Below are 16,505 nucleotides of genomic sequence, written 5' to 3'. Positions count from 1 at the left end.
TATGATAACATCCTCCCAAGATATTTTGAGATTGCCTTCAAAAGAAAACTTTGCAAGGAAAAAAATAACTTGGAGGCTCACTTCCCAGTATATTCGATTCAGTAATAAGCACTAACTGTGTTTACTAAACAATTGCAGACTCAGATTACAAAATCAGCTCAGTCAAAAAAAAAAAAAAAAACAAATCATGACACACTTTACGGCAAGTGTCCTTTTCTGTTATTAATTAAATGATGATACAAGCCAATTCATGCCACGTCTCACTATTATTTTCTAAATTCTGTGCTAACAGAACCGGCTTCAGCTGAAGAGAGGAATGAAGCGCCTTCTGCTTCTATTTTTGTTTTTTATAACATTTTCTTCTGCATTTTCCTCAGTCCAGATGATGGAAAATGAAGAAAACATGCAACTGGCTCAGGTACTGTCTTAATAAATGATATCGATGACTATTGATAAAAAGCTTATTTTATTGATTCTCTTGGGACCTGAAAAGAAAACACATTCCTGCAAAAGAGTCTTGAACTTTTTTGTGAGAAGGAGCTGCTTTTCATTTGTCTAGCTCTGAGGATATCAAGAAATTGTGTTGGGGAGGAGGCCTGGGACAGGAAGGGGGAAAGGATCTGCTATAACTTTCAGCAACAGTCACAAATAAAGGGATGTTTAGTGAGAGGAGAAAGGAGAGAGCCCTGCAAGGCATGCAGATCACCATAAAAGCATTTCAAGACAACCAGGAGGACCCAATCTACAATTTGGAGCCCTAATCCCTATATGTATGAAAAAAACCATACATTGCTTTACAGATTCCCTCTAAAAATCAGTTCAGTTAACTTTTTATTTTTGGTTAAATCAAATACATGTGCAAAATGGATAATCACTTATTTCTCCTAGAATTTGTTTCAAAGAGACATCAAAATGAAAGTAACAGCAAAAATATGTTAAGATAGGTCATCATTCAACAGATAGACGAAGCTTCATTCTCTTCTGTGGGGGTTTATGAGCTGCGTGCTTTGGCTAATTCTGGTCACTCATAAGTCAACCAAGTCTTGGAAACTGAAAGAGCAGGGTGGCTCATTATTTTCCTCTTTGTGTCCTTTCTTTCTTCTTTCCTCCTTCACTCCTCACTTTCTCTCATTACTTCTTTTGTTTTCCCCTTCCTATTGCCAAAAGGAATTTTAGGCAATTTTGCTTTATCCTGAGATGGAGATTTGCTCTCCTGTACTCTGTGCCTCTTTATTTTTTTCTTTTCTTTTTGGTCAGGCATATCTCAACCAGTTCTACTCTCTTGAAATAGAAGGGAATCATCTTGTTCAAAGCAAGAATAAGAGTCTCATAGATGACAAAATTCGGGAAATGCAAGCATTTTTTGGATTGACAGTGACTGGAAAACTGGACTCAAACACCCTTGAGATCATGAAGACACCCAGGTGTGGGGTGCCTGATGTGGGCCAGTATGGCTACACCCTCCCTGGGTGGAGAAAATACAACCTCACCTACAGGTAATGCTTCTGCCAGCTTATTGCCGCCTAATCCAAAGGAACATAAAGATAATTTCTAAGGAACAGAATAATATTTATTCATTTGACTGAGCACTTCCTGTGTGCACAGCACATCATAGGCTCCATTTACCGTATCTTCCCAACAAACCTGTGCTGTAGGCTCTGCTGCTACCGCCACCTTAAATACAGAGCAACTGAAACAAAAGTTTATTTACCATGGCTGAGGTTACACAGCTCTTACTGGCTCCAGCAGACATGCTCTCATCTCTAGCCTCTCCCACCATCATATAAGCTCCGAACAAATACTGTCATCTGACTGCAGATACTTAACAGCATGAATGAAGGGGGTGCTCCAGAGAAAATGGGGAGACCCTGGAACACAGCCAGTTTATGTCAGAGACATGCGTGTGTGAGAGAGAGAGTTGCCAAATCCCAGATGAGCCCCTCAGAGCAAAGTAAGGTGTTTCCCTCAGACATCTCAAGGAAAAGGGGGCAGGTTGACTCACTAGCAAGAAGAGGATGGGTATGCCCTTGATCTGAGACAGAGGCAGCCACCTTGACCATCACTCTAGAGCCTTTCTAATAGTTCTTCTTTCATCTTACTGAGTGCTAGGACTTGAGATAAAAATGAGTTTAGCAAGATAGGGAACATAAACAAGAGAAAAATCTTTTACTGAGCAATTCTTGTGGTTCTCATGGAAGATTCTTAATATATGGACTGGGTGCGGTGGCTCATGCCTGTAATCCCAGCACTTTGGGAGGCTGAGGCAGACGGATCACCTGAGGTCAGGAGTTTGAGACCAGCCTGGCAAACGTGGCAAAATCCCATTTCTACTAAAAAACACAAAAAGTAGCTGGGCCTTGTGGCATGCGCCTGTAATCCCAGCTACTCAGGAGGCTGAGGCATGAGAATCACTTGAACTTGGGAGGCAGAGGCTGCAGTGAGCCGAGGTCACGCCACTGCACTTCAGCCTGGGGGACAGAGCGAGACTCTGTCTCAAAAAAAAAAAGTTCTTAATATATGATACATGCACAAGACTGATTTCCACAAGCCATTCAAAAAAATGATTCTTAGTTCTTTCTAAGAATGTCTTTATAATACTTTCATATACAAGCCAACACGTACATGAGATTAATGCTGTCTTGGGATGTGATCTTAGGGAAGTCATTTAACCTCTTTGAGCCTCCTTTGTTGAAGTGTTATAATACTACTGATTCATAGGGAAGATAAAGGAATTTAATTGTATAGTATGTGTAAGAGTATTTCATTTAAATAAAGTGCTAATGCAACTGTAAGATAATTGCACACCAAAGTTGCTGCAGCACATTATTGATAAGCTAGAAATGTTTTTTGTAGTTATGTGTGTATATTAATGCATGAATAAGCCAGAAATTGACATATTTTTGTTAATTTTTAAGAATAATAAACTATACTCCGGATATGGCACGAGCTGCTGTGGATGAGGCTATCCAAGATGGTTTAGAAGTGTGGAGCAAAGTTACTCCACTAAAATTCACCAAGATTTCAAAGGGGATTGCAGACATCATGATTGCCTTTAGGACTCGAGGTAAGGTTTTCAACAGAGAGCAAAGCTCTTTTTATCTCAGGAGATTTGAGGAAGCTGATCTTTTTTCCTGGCATAAATTGTATCTCAGTCCATGGTCGGTGTCCTCGCTATTTTGATGGTCCCTTGGGAGTGCTTGGCCATGCCTTTCCTCCTGGTCCGGGTCTGGGTGGTGACACTCATTTTGATGAGGATGAAAACTGGACCAAGGATGGAGCAGGTGAGTCTAATTTTCTTTATGAACAAAATTTTATTATTCTAAAGAATCTCTAAAAAGAATAGCTTTGTAACTAGCTGCTTTTTAACTCTAAAGTTCCCAATGTCCCCACAATTTTCCATATTCCAAGATGACGTTGATGGAAGTGTTCAATACACCCTCATAAAGTTGCTAATTCTATTATGATCAGAGCAATCTTCATTATTTATTCATTAATTCATACACCCATAATGTCTGACAGGCCACTTTGTGCCCAGAACTATACAAGGTGTCCTATGGACCCCAAAGTTGTACTAGAAAAGTGTAAGCCTTCAGAGGTTCATGATCCTGTGTGGTACACAAGGCCAGCCCACATATCTGCCATATAAGGCAGAAGATGTTTTGTGTTGTACCAATGGTAGAAGTCATCTGTTGCTTGAGGATTGAAAGAAGACTCTAGGGAGGTGGTAATTTTGAGTTAGCAATTAAAGGACAGTGTATGGATTCATAGCCCATAAAGGCTCTATTTCAAAGCATGAACTTCCTCTTCTAACTCTTGCCCAGCTGCAAAGGAATCAAACCTTAATCCTTATGTTTGACTTATTTCTTCAAACCAAGTAAGTTTATTTGATTTTTCTCAATGGGCCTACCTGGCATTCAAGGTGTTTGACTACTGTTCTGACAAAAAATATCAAACTATACTACACTAACAGGTAGCAGTGTAGGCCTCAAACAAAAGAGCAAGCTCAGTAGATTTTTGGGTCACCCATTTTTTTTGTTCTGTCATTGGCAGTAGTCACCATGGGTCTGGTGTCTAGCTTCCAGAGTCACAGGAAAGCACAGGTTGTAGTGGTCCTGATGGATAGTATACAAGGATACAGATCATTCCTGACCATGTATCTCCAGATAATCGGTCTAGGTCAGCTTTGCACTTTCTATGAAACTGAAAGTCTGTCACACAAAATGGTCCATGGCCACTCACTGCTCAGTCAGAACAGGTGATGCAACTGTTCTTCCACGTGCCAGTGAAAAGGGCAAAAGTCAGTACTGGCCGAGGTTCAGGCAGCAGCATGCAAAATCTGGGATTGGCTGCTGCCATTGCCACATGACTTAGCATCACAAGCAGACAAGAAATTGAAGGAGGTAAGATAACATTGTCACCCAAGCAAGAGAGGAAAGGAATGAACCATGTCTGTTGTGTATCTTCTGCTGAGACATGTTTCAATATTTCTTTGTTACTAGTCTGAAGACACTGCGGATATGTTTCATCAAACAGTTATAGGAAATATCCTAGCACTTGCCAAAATCAGGATGACTCCCCTTGCTCAGCCAGGCTTTACTTTCATATCTAGAGGCAAAGATCAAAGATTTCACCATCCTTTTGTCTCTTAAATCCAATACTAAGTAGCAGTTACTTTTACCCATACTGCTTTAAGCCCTCTGCCAAGGGGGATGTGTGGGGTAAATTATTTTTTTTAAGTCCAATGTATCTGGGTTCCACATCAGTAAGGCTCTCTTGAGCAAGGCAAGAGATAAGTACAGTCCTCAACCAAGTTCTGGGTGGGCAACCAGGCAGCAGTTCCAAAAAGGATTGTCTTCTGACCACTTTATTACATTCCCTCAGAGTAGAAATTGTGGGCCCTCTGTGATCCAATTGTATAACTCTTAGTTCACTGACATTAAAGGGGAAAATATCTTCCTGTTCTCCAATGGAAACATAAAATATCAAGCAAACGTAATCTTCAACAAAATTGCAATTTTTTTAAAATAGGCAATTCAGCAATAACCTATATGATCACCTCTTTCATTGCAATGTGGAGGCTCTGTTTTAATGGAAGGGTGGCAAAAGTCTTGGTGTAACTTGCTTAAGAGCAACAGACACGTCATCTGCCAATGATGCTATCAGGTTGCTTCCTCGGGGAAGAAGAGGTCATCGCATGGGGATGTCAGAGGACTTTAAGCACATACAGAGATTTTCCTGAGCGTCTCTCAAAGCAAAGCCAGTGCCAAGCCTATTGTGACTGTGTGTGTGGCACACACGTGTGCACCAAACAACTGAACAGGCCTTACAGACTGCTACAGATGCAGTGTTGGGAAGGACAAAAAGCAATGGTTTGTAGCTTGGCAGACACTGGTTCCTTTCAGGGCTTCCCATTTACCAGCTGAGGGACTCGGGGCAAGTCAAGTAATTTTCTTACTCTCTATTTCTTTGCCTGTAAAATAATAATAATGCTCTTCTTTTAGGAGGGTGAAATAAATTACCCTTATCCTAACTAATTTAATAAAGGTGAAAACCCCTTTCAGAGCAGTTGTCCATAGTGAACACTCAGAAAGTGCTTGACATCAAAGATTCTGTTGACAATTATTGGTATTGAAGATGATAATAATAACTAGGGTGGAATTACATTCTAGACATAAGAAAAAATATTTACAAAGATATGAATGTATAATGCACAAATTTATCTATTTAGTCACATCTCCATGAGACAGAAACTTTTGTCGTCTTTTACCTACAGTGTCATATGGCCGATAACAGTGTTGGCACATGAGAAATACTCTACAAATCATTGGTAAATAAAGTCACTCAACGATCATTTATTGAACATCCACTATGACTCAGGCTCTGTCATAGAAATGAAATATACCCTTGTATAGAAGACACCGAAGCTGCCCTCCAAGGGTTTACAGTCTAAGGAACACACAGACAATTAAACGGCAACTAAAATCAGTAGGATCAGAACTGAGATAAAGGAAGCTATGGCAATGTAATAGGTCCACACAGAAGAAAGTCCAACCCAGACCCACAGGTGAGCAGAGGAAGCTATGTCAAACTTGAGAACTGGAGGCTCAGCAGGAACTAAGAAGGCAAAGTAGGGTAAAGAGGGTGAATAGGAGTGTTCTGAACAGAATAGCTCAATCCAACATAAGGAATAGAATTGTAGAAGACAAGGCTAAAATGGCGAATAGGATTCAGACTGCAGAGGGTCTTGAAACCCAGAATAAAGGTCCAGACTTTATTTAGAAAACCCGAGTTTGAATTATTTTTCCCAATGGTCATTTTTCCAGTTCTTTGTCCGAAAGCACACACAGCGATATAGCCAGCCAGGCAAGGGGCAGTAACAAAGGCAAGAGCAGAAAAGTGTCAAAGACCATGACGTAATTCTTTGCCCTTTTATGTTTGCTTGGTGCAAACATCACTAGGCAAGGTTCCATCTGGGAAGGTGAGGCTTCCCTTAGGCTCCATACACTTAGTTGCAAATCCAGGGATGGACTTTTTTTATTTTTATTTTTATTTTTATTTTTATTTTGAGACTGAGTCTCGCTCTGTCACCCAGGCTGGAGTGCAGTGGCACGATCTCGGCTCACTGCAACCTATGCCTCTCGGACTCAAGCAATTCTCCTGCCTCAGCCTCCCAAATAGCTGGGACCACAGGCACAGGCCACCTCGTCCGGCTAATTTTTTTTTTCCTTAGTAGAGACGGGGTTTCTCCATGTTGCCCAGGCTGCTCTTGAACTCCTGAGCTCAAGATATCCACCCACCTTGGCCTTCCAAAGTGCTGGGATTACAGGAGTGAACCACCATGCCAGGCCCAAGGTGGTGGTCTTCTATATTTAGAGCCTTACAGACTAGTGGGAGAGGCAGACAAAGGCAATTCTAACATGCCTGGTAAGACTTCTGGAAGAGGCACTATGCTCATGTTTAGGAAACACATCTAACCATTTTTTCATTCAGACAACACTTGGACATCTACTAATCATTATTAAGCAGTCACAATCACTAGGAATAAAAGATAATTAAGACATGGTTCCTGTACTCAGGGTGACAGAAATAAACAATGCAGTCCTTACGAGCTATGACAGAATCAAGGGCTGAATCTGTGGAAGCCGGAGCCATGCATTTAACTCAACCTGGATAAGAGCTGGAGGGATAAGGGAAGTTACATGAATGAAATGACTTTAGTGGGGAGTCCTGGGGAATAAATAGGGTAGTTAAGCCAAGAGAAAGTGGAAGAGATATATTATTAGCAAAGAGATGAAGGTATGAAGACATAGAGATTAGAAAGAACCTGACACAGATGAAAAATGCCAGCGATTTAATATAGTTAGCTTGCAGAATATGAAAATAAAATATAAGACTGAAAATAGGCAGGGACTAGACCATGGAAGGTCATGTGAAGGTGTTTGGACTTTATCCTATAGCAATACAGAACCTCTGAAAAATAGAAGTAGGAGCAACATGATCACGTATACTGTAGCCTAGCAACAACCCCAAACTGGTGGCTTCTTTTTTTTTTTAATATTATCCATTTCTGAGACACCAGTTTCAAGCCATTTTCTTACCCTAGGCTATATTTTTCCATGATGTGACTAGTACCAATTAAAGTCATGTGCCATTTAATCATATTTCAGTCAACTATGAAAATGTATATAACAGTGGTCCCATTCGATTATGATGGAGCTGAAAATTTCATATCACCTAGTGATGTCATAGCACAACACATTACTCACATGTTTGTGGTGATGTTGATATAAACAAACCTACCGTGCTGCCAATCATATAAAAGTTCAGCACATACAATTGTGTGAAGTACATAATACTTGATAATAAACAATCATGTTACTGTTTTATGTGTTTAATGTACTATACCTCTTATGGTTATTTTAGAATGTACTCCTACTTGTACAAAAAAAAAGAAAGAAAGAATAGGTAACTGTAAAACAGCCTCAGGCAGGCCCTTCAGGAGGGATTCCAGAAGAAGGCATTGTTATCATAGGAGATGACAGCTCCATGCATGTTATTGCCCCCAAAGACTTTCCAGTGGGACAAGATATGGAGGTGGAAGACAGTAATACGGATGACCCCGATCAAAGGAAGGAAATATTTTTGTACAGCTGTACAGCAAATTTGTGTTTTAAGCTAAGTCACAAAAAAGTCCAAAATTTTAAAAATTTAGAAGTTTAGGCTAGGCGTGGTGGCTCACACCTGTAATCCCAGCACTTCGCAAGACCAAGCCGGAGGATTGCTTTAGCCCAGGAGTTCAAGATCAGCCTGGGCAACATAGTGAGACCCTCATCTCTACAAAAATAAATAAGAAAATTAGCTGGACATGGTGGCATGCACCTGTAGTCCCAGCTGCTGAGGAGGCTTAGGGAGGAGGATTGCCCAAGCCTAGGAGTTTGAAGCTGCAGTGAGCTGTGATTACACCACTCCAGCCTGGGCAACAGAGCAAGACCCTGCCTCAAAAAAAAAAAAATTATAAAGTAAAAAAGTCACAGTAAGCAAAGGTTAATTTATAATTGAAGAAAAAAACATTTTTAATTTGGTGTAGCTTAAGTGTCCAGTGTTTATACAGTCTACATAATGCGCTGTAAGTCCTAGGCCTTCACATTCACTCACCACTCACTCACTGACTCACCCAGAGCGACTTCCAGTCCTGCAAGCTCCATTCATGGTAAGTGTCCTACGTAGCTGTACTATTTTTTATCTTTTATACCATATTTTTACTGTACCTTCTCCATGTTCACAAATGCTTTTAGATACACAAATGCTTACCATTGCGCTAAATAATTGCTTACCATTGTGCTATAATTGCCTATAATATTCAGTACAGTAACGTGCAATACAGGTTTGTAGCCTGGGAGCAAGAGGCTATACCATGTAACCCTGTGTGTAGTGAGCTGTGCCATCTAGGTTTGTGTAAGTGCACCCTATAATGTTTGCTCAATGATGCATTTCTCAGAACATATCCATATCATTAAGCAACACATGACTTTATTGGTATTGAAATACCTCCCAGATAAATGGTGGTACATATGAGAATTATCTGCCGTATAGCCAGCCTTTATTTCATTCCCCTTAGTTACTTTCTAATCTCAGATGCAGCCGTTCTCTTTTTGATTAAGTCATGTGCTCATGTCTTCCCTGTTATTATCAAGGATTCAACTTGTTTCTTGTGGCTGCTCATGAATTTGGTCATGCACTGGGGCTCTCTCACTCCAATGATCAAACAGCCTTGATGTTCCCAAATTATGTCTCCCTGGATCCCAGAAAATACCCACTTTCTCAGGATGATATCAATGGAATCCAGTCCATCTATGGTGAGCAAAATTATAAATCTCAATATATGTGAACTAAATAGGAAGCTTTTCAGAAAGGAAGTTGAGAAAATCACTTCTTGAAATATCATGAAGCAAATATCCTTACTCTTAGGTAAGGCCCTTGTGTGGGCATCTTTCTTCATGCCCTCTTAATTCATTGTGGTATTTTTTTTTCTCATCAAAGGAGGTCTGCCTAAGGTACCTGCTAAGCCAAAGGAACCCACTATACCCCATGCCTGTGACCCTGACTTGACTTTTGACGCTATCACCACTTTCCGCAGAGAAGTAATGTTCTTTAAAGGCAGGTAAACTCATTTCCCTAAACACCTCAACTTCCTATGAAGATTTTTCTTTTCAAGGGATTTGAGGATAAAGAGGTAGTCATGGGGCTAGTGAAAATGTTGCCTTTTATCTTCATTTTATAACTGCCCATACTGTTTGAATGCTCTACCATATGTGTGTATCTTGTAGTTGTTTGATAAATTTTTAAATGTCTTTAAGGAATTGTAAAAATTGCCATTGCATAAGAAGGGGAAACAGAGTCTACTTTCAGTGACTTTTTGGCCAGAAGAGTCCACCAATCCCAGTGGCCTACTGAAGCCAACTTGCACTCCATTACAGGAGCCTATTGCTAAATTTTCAGGAATTTTGCAAACCAGTTCACATCACATAGGCAGCTTGAAATTTGCCATGGTTGGAGTATTTACATCTGAAAATCAGCAAATGATTAAAGTCATGTCTTCTTCCCACCTGGAGAGCCAGTTGTTAAACATGGGTCAGCACCTCACTGAACGTTTCTTAAACTTGCATCAATAAAGTGTTAGCTGTAGTGGGAAATCCCTTCTCTCACTAAAATTTATTGAACTGAAGTTACAGCATGGTATGTCACTTATGTAGACCATGACCATATTTTTATAGCAAAATATCAAGACATACACCATTGACAAAGATATAGGGGCAAAAGGAAAGAATATTTGAAATTGGACTCCTTTCACCCATGAATGTATCACGTTACAATCACATGTTATCACCACCATTCTCTGACATCATGAATGTCAGAGAGGAGTGGCCTGTATGTGGAGGGAAATGAAATATAAGGACTTTTCACGTCTCATTGATAGACTCGGAATTTTGCAGCCAGAAGGGAAATTCTGAGGAAGTATTTTCGCATGTCAGTGATTACATTTATTACAGCAAGCATCTGCTTCAAAAAGTTCCTCTTAGGAATGCTTGGTGTTGGCTTAGAATGTTGGGTGTTGCTGCTTTGGCAAAAACAAAACCATTGCGCACTCAGAACTCAGAATAAGATTTCCAGGAAGAGTTTGCCACTCTACGGATCCAAGAGAGTGGGCACAAAGGCATGTCCTGAACTTGGAAGTCCCAAACTGAACTGAACTCACAACCACCTAAATTTGCTGGGGAAAATTATGCTAATTATCTCAATTATTTGAGGAAGATACCAACCAATTAGCTAAAAGGCAAGCCTAAGATTACAAAATTTTCATTGACATGGAAATAGGCTGCATGTGTAAAGTGTTTTTTGTTTAACACAGGCACTTATGGAGGATCTATTATGATATCACGGATGTTGAGTTTGAATTAATTGCTTCATTCTGGCCATCTCTGCCAGCTGATCTGCAAGCTGCATATGAGAACCCCAGAGATAAGATTCTGGTTTTTAAAGGTAACCTTGCCCATCCTGATTCCTCTTCTCCCTCTGGCTGCCTGAACTAACCAGTGGGTATTTTGGTGTAAGAAATAAAATCTTCATGCATGAGCCAATGCGCAGGGCTTTTGCTCTCATCTTAGGTTCCTGTCGTAAGGAATATAAATAACCAGGATTCTCTGTGGCTGTGAAGATAAACACAATCCTAGTTGCACAGGGACTAAAATAAACCTGTGTGATAAAAACTAAAAAAGTCTCTTTTTCTGCCAAATAAAGGTAATTAATCTCTCTTTAATGTTCACTTTTTACTAAGGTCGCCAGATTTGGCAAATAAAAATATAGGACACTATAAATTTCAGATAAACAACAAATAATTTTTTGGTATATACTATACATATATATATATATATCCCTTAAAATATTTTGTATTTATTTATACCAAAAGTTAGCCATTGTTTACTTGAAATCAAATTTAACTGACATTTTCTGTTTAATCTAGCAACCCCACTTTTTATATGTTATCAGATTACCAGCCTTTGAGAGCCCTTGGGGGCTGAAACTTAGGAGAACATGTCCAAACATACTTCATTTTAAAAATTTGAATTGACTTATAATAATTGTACATATTTATGGGGTACAATGTAATGTTTAAATACATATATGCATTGCTTACTTGATTGAGTTAGCCAATTAAAAGCAATCAATACAATGAAACCAATTGACAAAGGTACGCACACTATTGACTTTTATAGGTATATATTATTTGTGTAATATAAATAATATGAGCAGCTAAAGAAAGTGGTAAGAATGAATGTGGACATAAGATTATTAAATCTCTAAGCACTGAAGCTAAAAGGAACTAGGTATCTAATTATTTTTAAATGTCTTAAGATACCTATTTCTCCCTCTAGAAAATAAATAATCACTCCTCTCTTCCTAGATGAAAACTTCTGGATGATCAGAGGATATGCTGTCTTGCCAGATTATCCCAAATCCATCCATACATTAGGTTTTCCAGGACGTGTGAAGAAAATAGATGCAGCCATCTGTGATAAGACCACAAGAAAAACCTACTTCTTTGTGGGCATTTGGTGCTGGAGGTAAGTTTACAGATGACTCACCCTTTGTTTTATTATGGAGAAAAATATTCACAATAGCATCACTTTGACACAGACAAAATTAAAATTAATCCATAATATTTTTTATTTTTTATTTTTTTTGAGATGGAGTCTTGCTCTGTCTCCCAGGCTAGAGTGTAGTGCTGCAATCTCTGCTCACTGCAGCCTCAACCTCCTGCTTTCAAGCGATCCTCCTGTCTCAGCACCCCCCAAGTAACTGTTACTACAGGCATGTGCCACCACGCCTGGCTAATTTTTGTACTTTTTGTAGAGATGGGGTTTCACCATGATTCTCAGTCTGGTCTTGAACTCCTGGGCTCAAGCGATCCACCCACCTCAGCCTCTCAAAGTGCTGGGATTACAGGCATGAGTCGCCACACCCCACCCATAGTCTTCTTAAGTGAATAATGAAGGCAGTGGATGACATTTATCAAGCCGAAAGAGATCTCAATGAGTCTAATGACTTTCCTTCAACTTAAAAACTAAAGATAAGATAAAATAAAAAGTTGATGATCCCAACCAAATTTCCAATGACACAAACATATCTAGTGAAAAATTTTGAAAGCTCCAAGCTCAGCCTTCAATAGGATGTACTGATTTCTCTGAATAGCATCAATCTAACATATGTTGTGGTCTTTTTCCCTGATCATTTCTTGTTTGGAAGATTCTATAAATGATTCAATCAAACATAATCTTTACTGTATTTTTATGATTGATCCATTTAGTTTTCCTCTACTAAGCCTATGTATTCCCGACATCCCTGCTTGACTCTAAGTTGTGCAGTAGGCAAATTAAGCTCCCCAAACCAAAGATCCGCTGGTATCCTTTCATATCCTTGTATGCAGATTTGATGAAATAACCCAAACCATGGACAAAGGGTTCCCGCAGAGAGTGGTAAAACACTTTCCTGGAATCAGTATCCGTGTTGATGCTGCTTTCCAGTACAAAGGTAAGCATGGATGCCTCACTTACTGGGATACTTGAGAGACTGTGTTGACTGTGAAAAAAGACAGCACAAAAACTTAAATGCTTTTATTTTAATGCAATTTTGCTACTCTTAAGTATATACAATAATAAACATTAACCCCACAAGCATTATCACAAACTGAATCCATAAATCCTGAATTATACTCTCTGTTATACTATCTCAAATCTATGTAAAAAGTACCAAATCCATTTTACTCATCATTGATAAGTAAAGACACCCCCAAAGTGTGCAGAGTAACTAAGCACATGAACAAAACGATGATTCTCAAACTTTAATGTATGTAGCTTAATGTACATAGCTTGGGGTTTGTGTGTGAAACAAAGTGTTTGAGGCAGAATTGTGAGTGATACCTAAGAATCTGTAGTTTTAAAATAACCTCAGGCAATGTAATGAATACAGTCCAGCAACTATATCATCAAAGACAGTGACCTAGACCGTGGGGTAATCTAGAAACGTCTTTGAGTGACATGATCTATTATTACAACGAAATCTAACACAGAACCTCAAAACCTAAAACAGATCAAAGCAGAACAGCTCTAAGAGACAAGGGCCATATCCACAAGGGCCTTCTCCTCCCCCTCACTGAGACACTGTTGAAGCCTAGTTTGAAAACCTCTGGCATAGACCACAGTCTGGCTAGAAAGGTAAAAATCCCTTGAAACTCACCCTTTATAACATTGGCTTCCTCCTTAGGGAAATAAAAATAATAGGATTTCCCACATGACAGTAGAAAACTAAAATGTATGTATGTGATTCCACAAATTTCTTTGCACTCCATAATGTTATTTTTTTCCATGTTTATAAAATTTAAAAGTATGGAAGTATTATATAGTTATGAAAGATAACTAATCCTGATTCTCTGTCTCTAGGATTCTTCTATTTCAGCCGTGGATCAAAGCAATTTGAATACGACATTAAGAAAAAGAATATTACCCGAATCATGAGAACTAACACTTGGTTTCAGTGCAAAGAATCAAAGAACTCATCATTTGGTTTTGATATCAACAAGGAAAAAGCACATTCAGGAGGCATAAAGATATTGTATCATAAGAGTTTAAGCTTGTTTATTTTCGGTGTTGTTCATTTCCTGAAAAACACTTCTATTTATCAATAAATTCATAGACCTAAAATAAACCTCAACAGGTCTTTTAATATAAATTCTGCTTCAAAATAGAATAAAACCACTCTTTAACAACATGTTGCTAGTCCTAGTTCTAAATATCCAAATTCAATAGCCATTTTGAGCTGCCTGATTCTTTTCATAGGAAGTTATTATGTAGAAACAATATGCTTTGTGGACTTGGAGAAGACATGTCTTATAACTAAATACTAAAACATTTATTAAACCAATCTTTAGCATTCTATTTTGTCTGGACCTTTGGAGTTTAAGAGCCCCAATAAACTATAGTCTTCATCCCTATGCATGTTCTGAACCCATCAATCAAGTAAGTTACTCCACCTCCCAAAGAGAAGGGTGGCAGCCTAGATAGATGCAGGGTGAGTTACGTTAGAGGTGATTCTCTGAGAAGTAGGGAACCAGCAGAAGTAGGAGAGAAGTGTTCCCCCAGCCTCACAAACACTGACCAATGCAGTTAAACATTCCTTAGGGAATATAAAATTAACTTTTCTGCACACTGATTTCAGACACAAGAAACGTGGGGATTTTCATCCTGTGTTTGTGATATATGTGCATCATCTGAGCCTATGGGTAGGAAGCTTCTGTACTCTTTGGTCCATCATGGATTTGTTGACTTTCTAAATGCTTATGGCTTGATTTTATCATTATACCCTCAAAGTTAAGTGCTTAGCAAAGCTCTTAATAACATTTTTGACCCAGAAAATGGGAGATTGTCAGTTGAACTTGCTTCTGATGAGGTGACATATTGGGCATATGTCAACTGATAGAAAATAGGCATAGAAAATCACACAAATTCCTACAGTTGGTCCCCACCCCCACTTCCCTGGAGTTCAGTGTTCCCAGTTTCCTAAAAGAAGGGGTGCGTAAAAGAGTTATTGTATGTTTGAAACACAAAGTATATTTTAAGAAGTACAGCTTAACACTCAGCAGGTAGTAGATAGTAGTCTTTGTGAAAAAAATATATAGTGCTAGAATAATCGAATATCCATATGCATGAAAAAAGAATGTTGACCCCTACCTCACACTATTCACAAAAATTAATAAAAATGTGCCATAGACCTCTAAATATAAGAAATAAAATTATAAAACTTGCAAAAAATATTTTTAAAAAAATTTTGGGACTTTGGACTAAGCAAAGATTTCTTAGGTAGAACATAAAAACTGTTAACCATTAAAAAATCAATGAATTAAACTTTAACATTTAAAACCTTTACTTTCAAAAAACAATATTAAAATAATAAAAAGTTGGCCGGGCACAGTGGCCCATGCCTGCAATCCCAGCACTTTGGGAGGCCAAGACAGGAAGATTGTGTGAGGCCAGAAGATCAAGACTAGCCCAGCCAACATAGCAAAACCCTATCTCTAAATAAAATAAATAATTAAATAAAATTTTTTTTCCAGGCATGGTGGCTCACGCCTGTAATCCCAGCACTTTGGGAGGCTGAGGTGGGTGGATCACAAGGTCGGGAGATTGAGACCATCCTGGCTAACATGGGGAAACCCTGTCTTTACTAAAAATACGAAAATTAACTGGGCTTGGTGGTGCACGCCTGCAGTCCCAGTACTCGGGAGGCTGAGGCAGGAGAATCGCTTGAACCAGGGAGGTGGAGGTTGTAGTGAGCCGAGATCACGTCACAGCACTTCAGCCTGGTGACAGAGTGAGACTCCATCTCAAAACAAAACAAAACAAAGCAAAACAAAAAACTGCTCGGCTGGGCGCAGTGGCTCATGCCTGTAATCCTAGTACTTTGGGAAGCCACGGCAGGTGGATCACAAGCTCAGGAGTTCAAGACCAGGCTGGCCAAGATGGTGAAACCCTGTCTCTACTAAAAATGCAAAAAAATAATTAGCCAGGCGTGGTGGCAGGCGCCTGTAATCCCAGCTACTCAGGAGGCTGGGGCAGGAGAATTGCTTGAACCCAGGGGTGAGAGGTTGCAGTCAGCTGAGATAACACCACTGCACTTCAGCCTAGGCAACAGAGTGAGACTCTGTCTCAAAAAAAAAAAAAATTAAAAGGATGAAAAGTCAAGTTATACACTGAGGAAAAAATATTTTCAAAACATATATCTGATAAAGGACTTGTATCTTAAATATATAAGGAATTCTTATAACTCAAAAATAAGATAAACAGCTCATTTTTTTTTTTTTTGAGACAGTATCTCACTCTGTTGCCCAGGCTGGAATGCAGAGGTGCAATCTCAGCTCACTGCCACATCAGCCTCCTGGTCTCAAGCAATTC

General features: G+C 39.2%; 1 protein-coding gene across 1 annotated transcript; it reads left to right on the top strand.

Moving 5' to 3' along the window:
* The first annotated feature begins 316 nt into the window (after positions 1-316).
* MMP27 (matrix metallopeptidase 27) lies at positions 317-14,242 on the top strand. Its single transcript, XM_032168117.2, has 10 exons — positions 317-418; positions 1,258-1,496; positions 2,916-3,064; positions 3,153-3,281; positions 9,195-9,356; positions 9,541-9,661; positions 10,910-11,040; positions 11,963-12,122; positions 12,986-13,089; positions 13,998-14,242. Exons 1-10 carry the CDS (start codon positions 317-319, stop codon positions 14,240-14,242), a joined length of 1,542 nt encoding a protein of 513 aa, XP_032024008.1.
* Positions 14,243-16,505: the final 2,263 nt, after the last annotated feature.

The sequence above is a fragment of the Hylobates moloch genome, unplaced genomic scaffold (assembly GCF_009828535.3).
Source record: "Hylobates moloch isolate HMO894 unplaced genomic scaffold, HMol_V3 SCAFFOLD_11, whole genome shotgun sequence".
Lineage (NCBI taxonomy): Eukaryota > Metazoa > Chordata > Mammalia > Primates > Hylobatidae > Hylobates > Hylobates moloch.
This window is presented reverse-complemented; position numbering and strand designations above follow the sequence as displayed.

What these genes read in the sequence shown, in the direction of transcription:
- MMP27 (XM_032168117.2), top strand. Translation starts at nt 317, where the DNA reads ATGAAGCGCCTTCTGCTTCTATTTTTGTTTTTTATAACATTTTCTTCT. An exon ending in TGGAATCCAGTCCATCTATG is followed by an intron (nt 9,357 to 9,540) that starts GTGAGCAAAATT and finishes TTCTCATCAAAG; the next exon opens with GAGGTCTGCCTAAGGTACCT. An exon ending in TAAGATTCTGGTTTTTAAAG is followed by an intron (nt 11,041 to 11,962) that starts GTAACCTTGCCC and finishes CTCTCTTCCTAG; the next exon opens with ATGAAAACTTCTGGATGATC.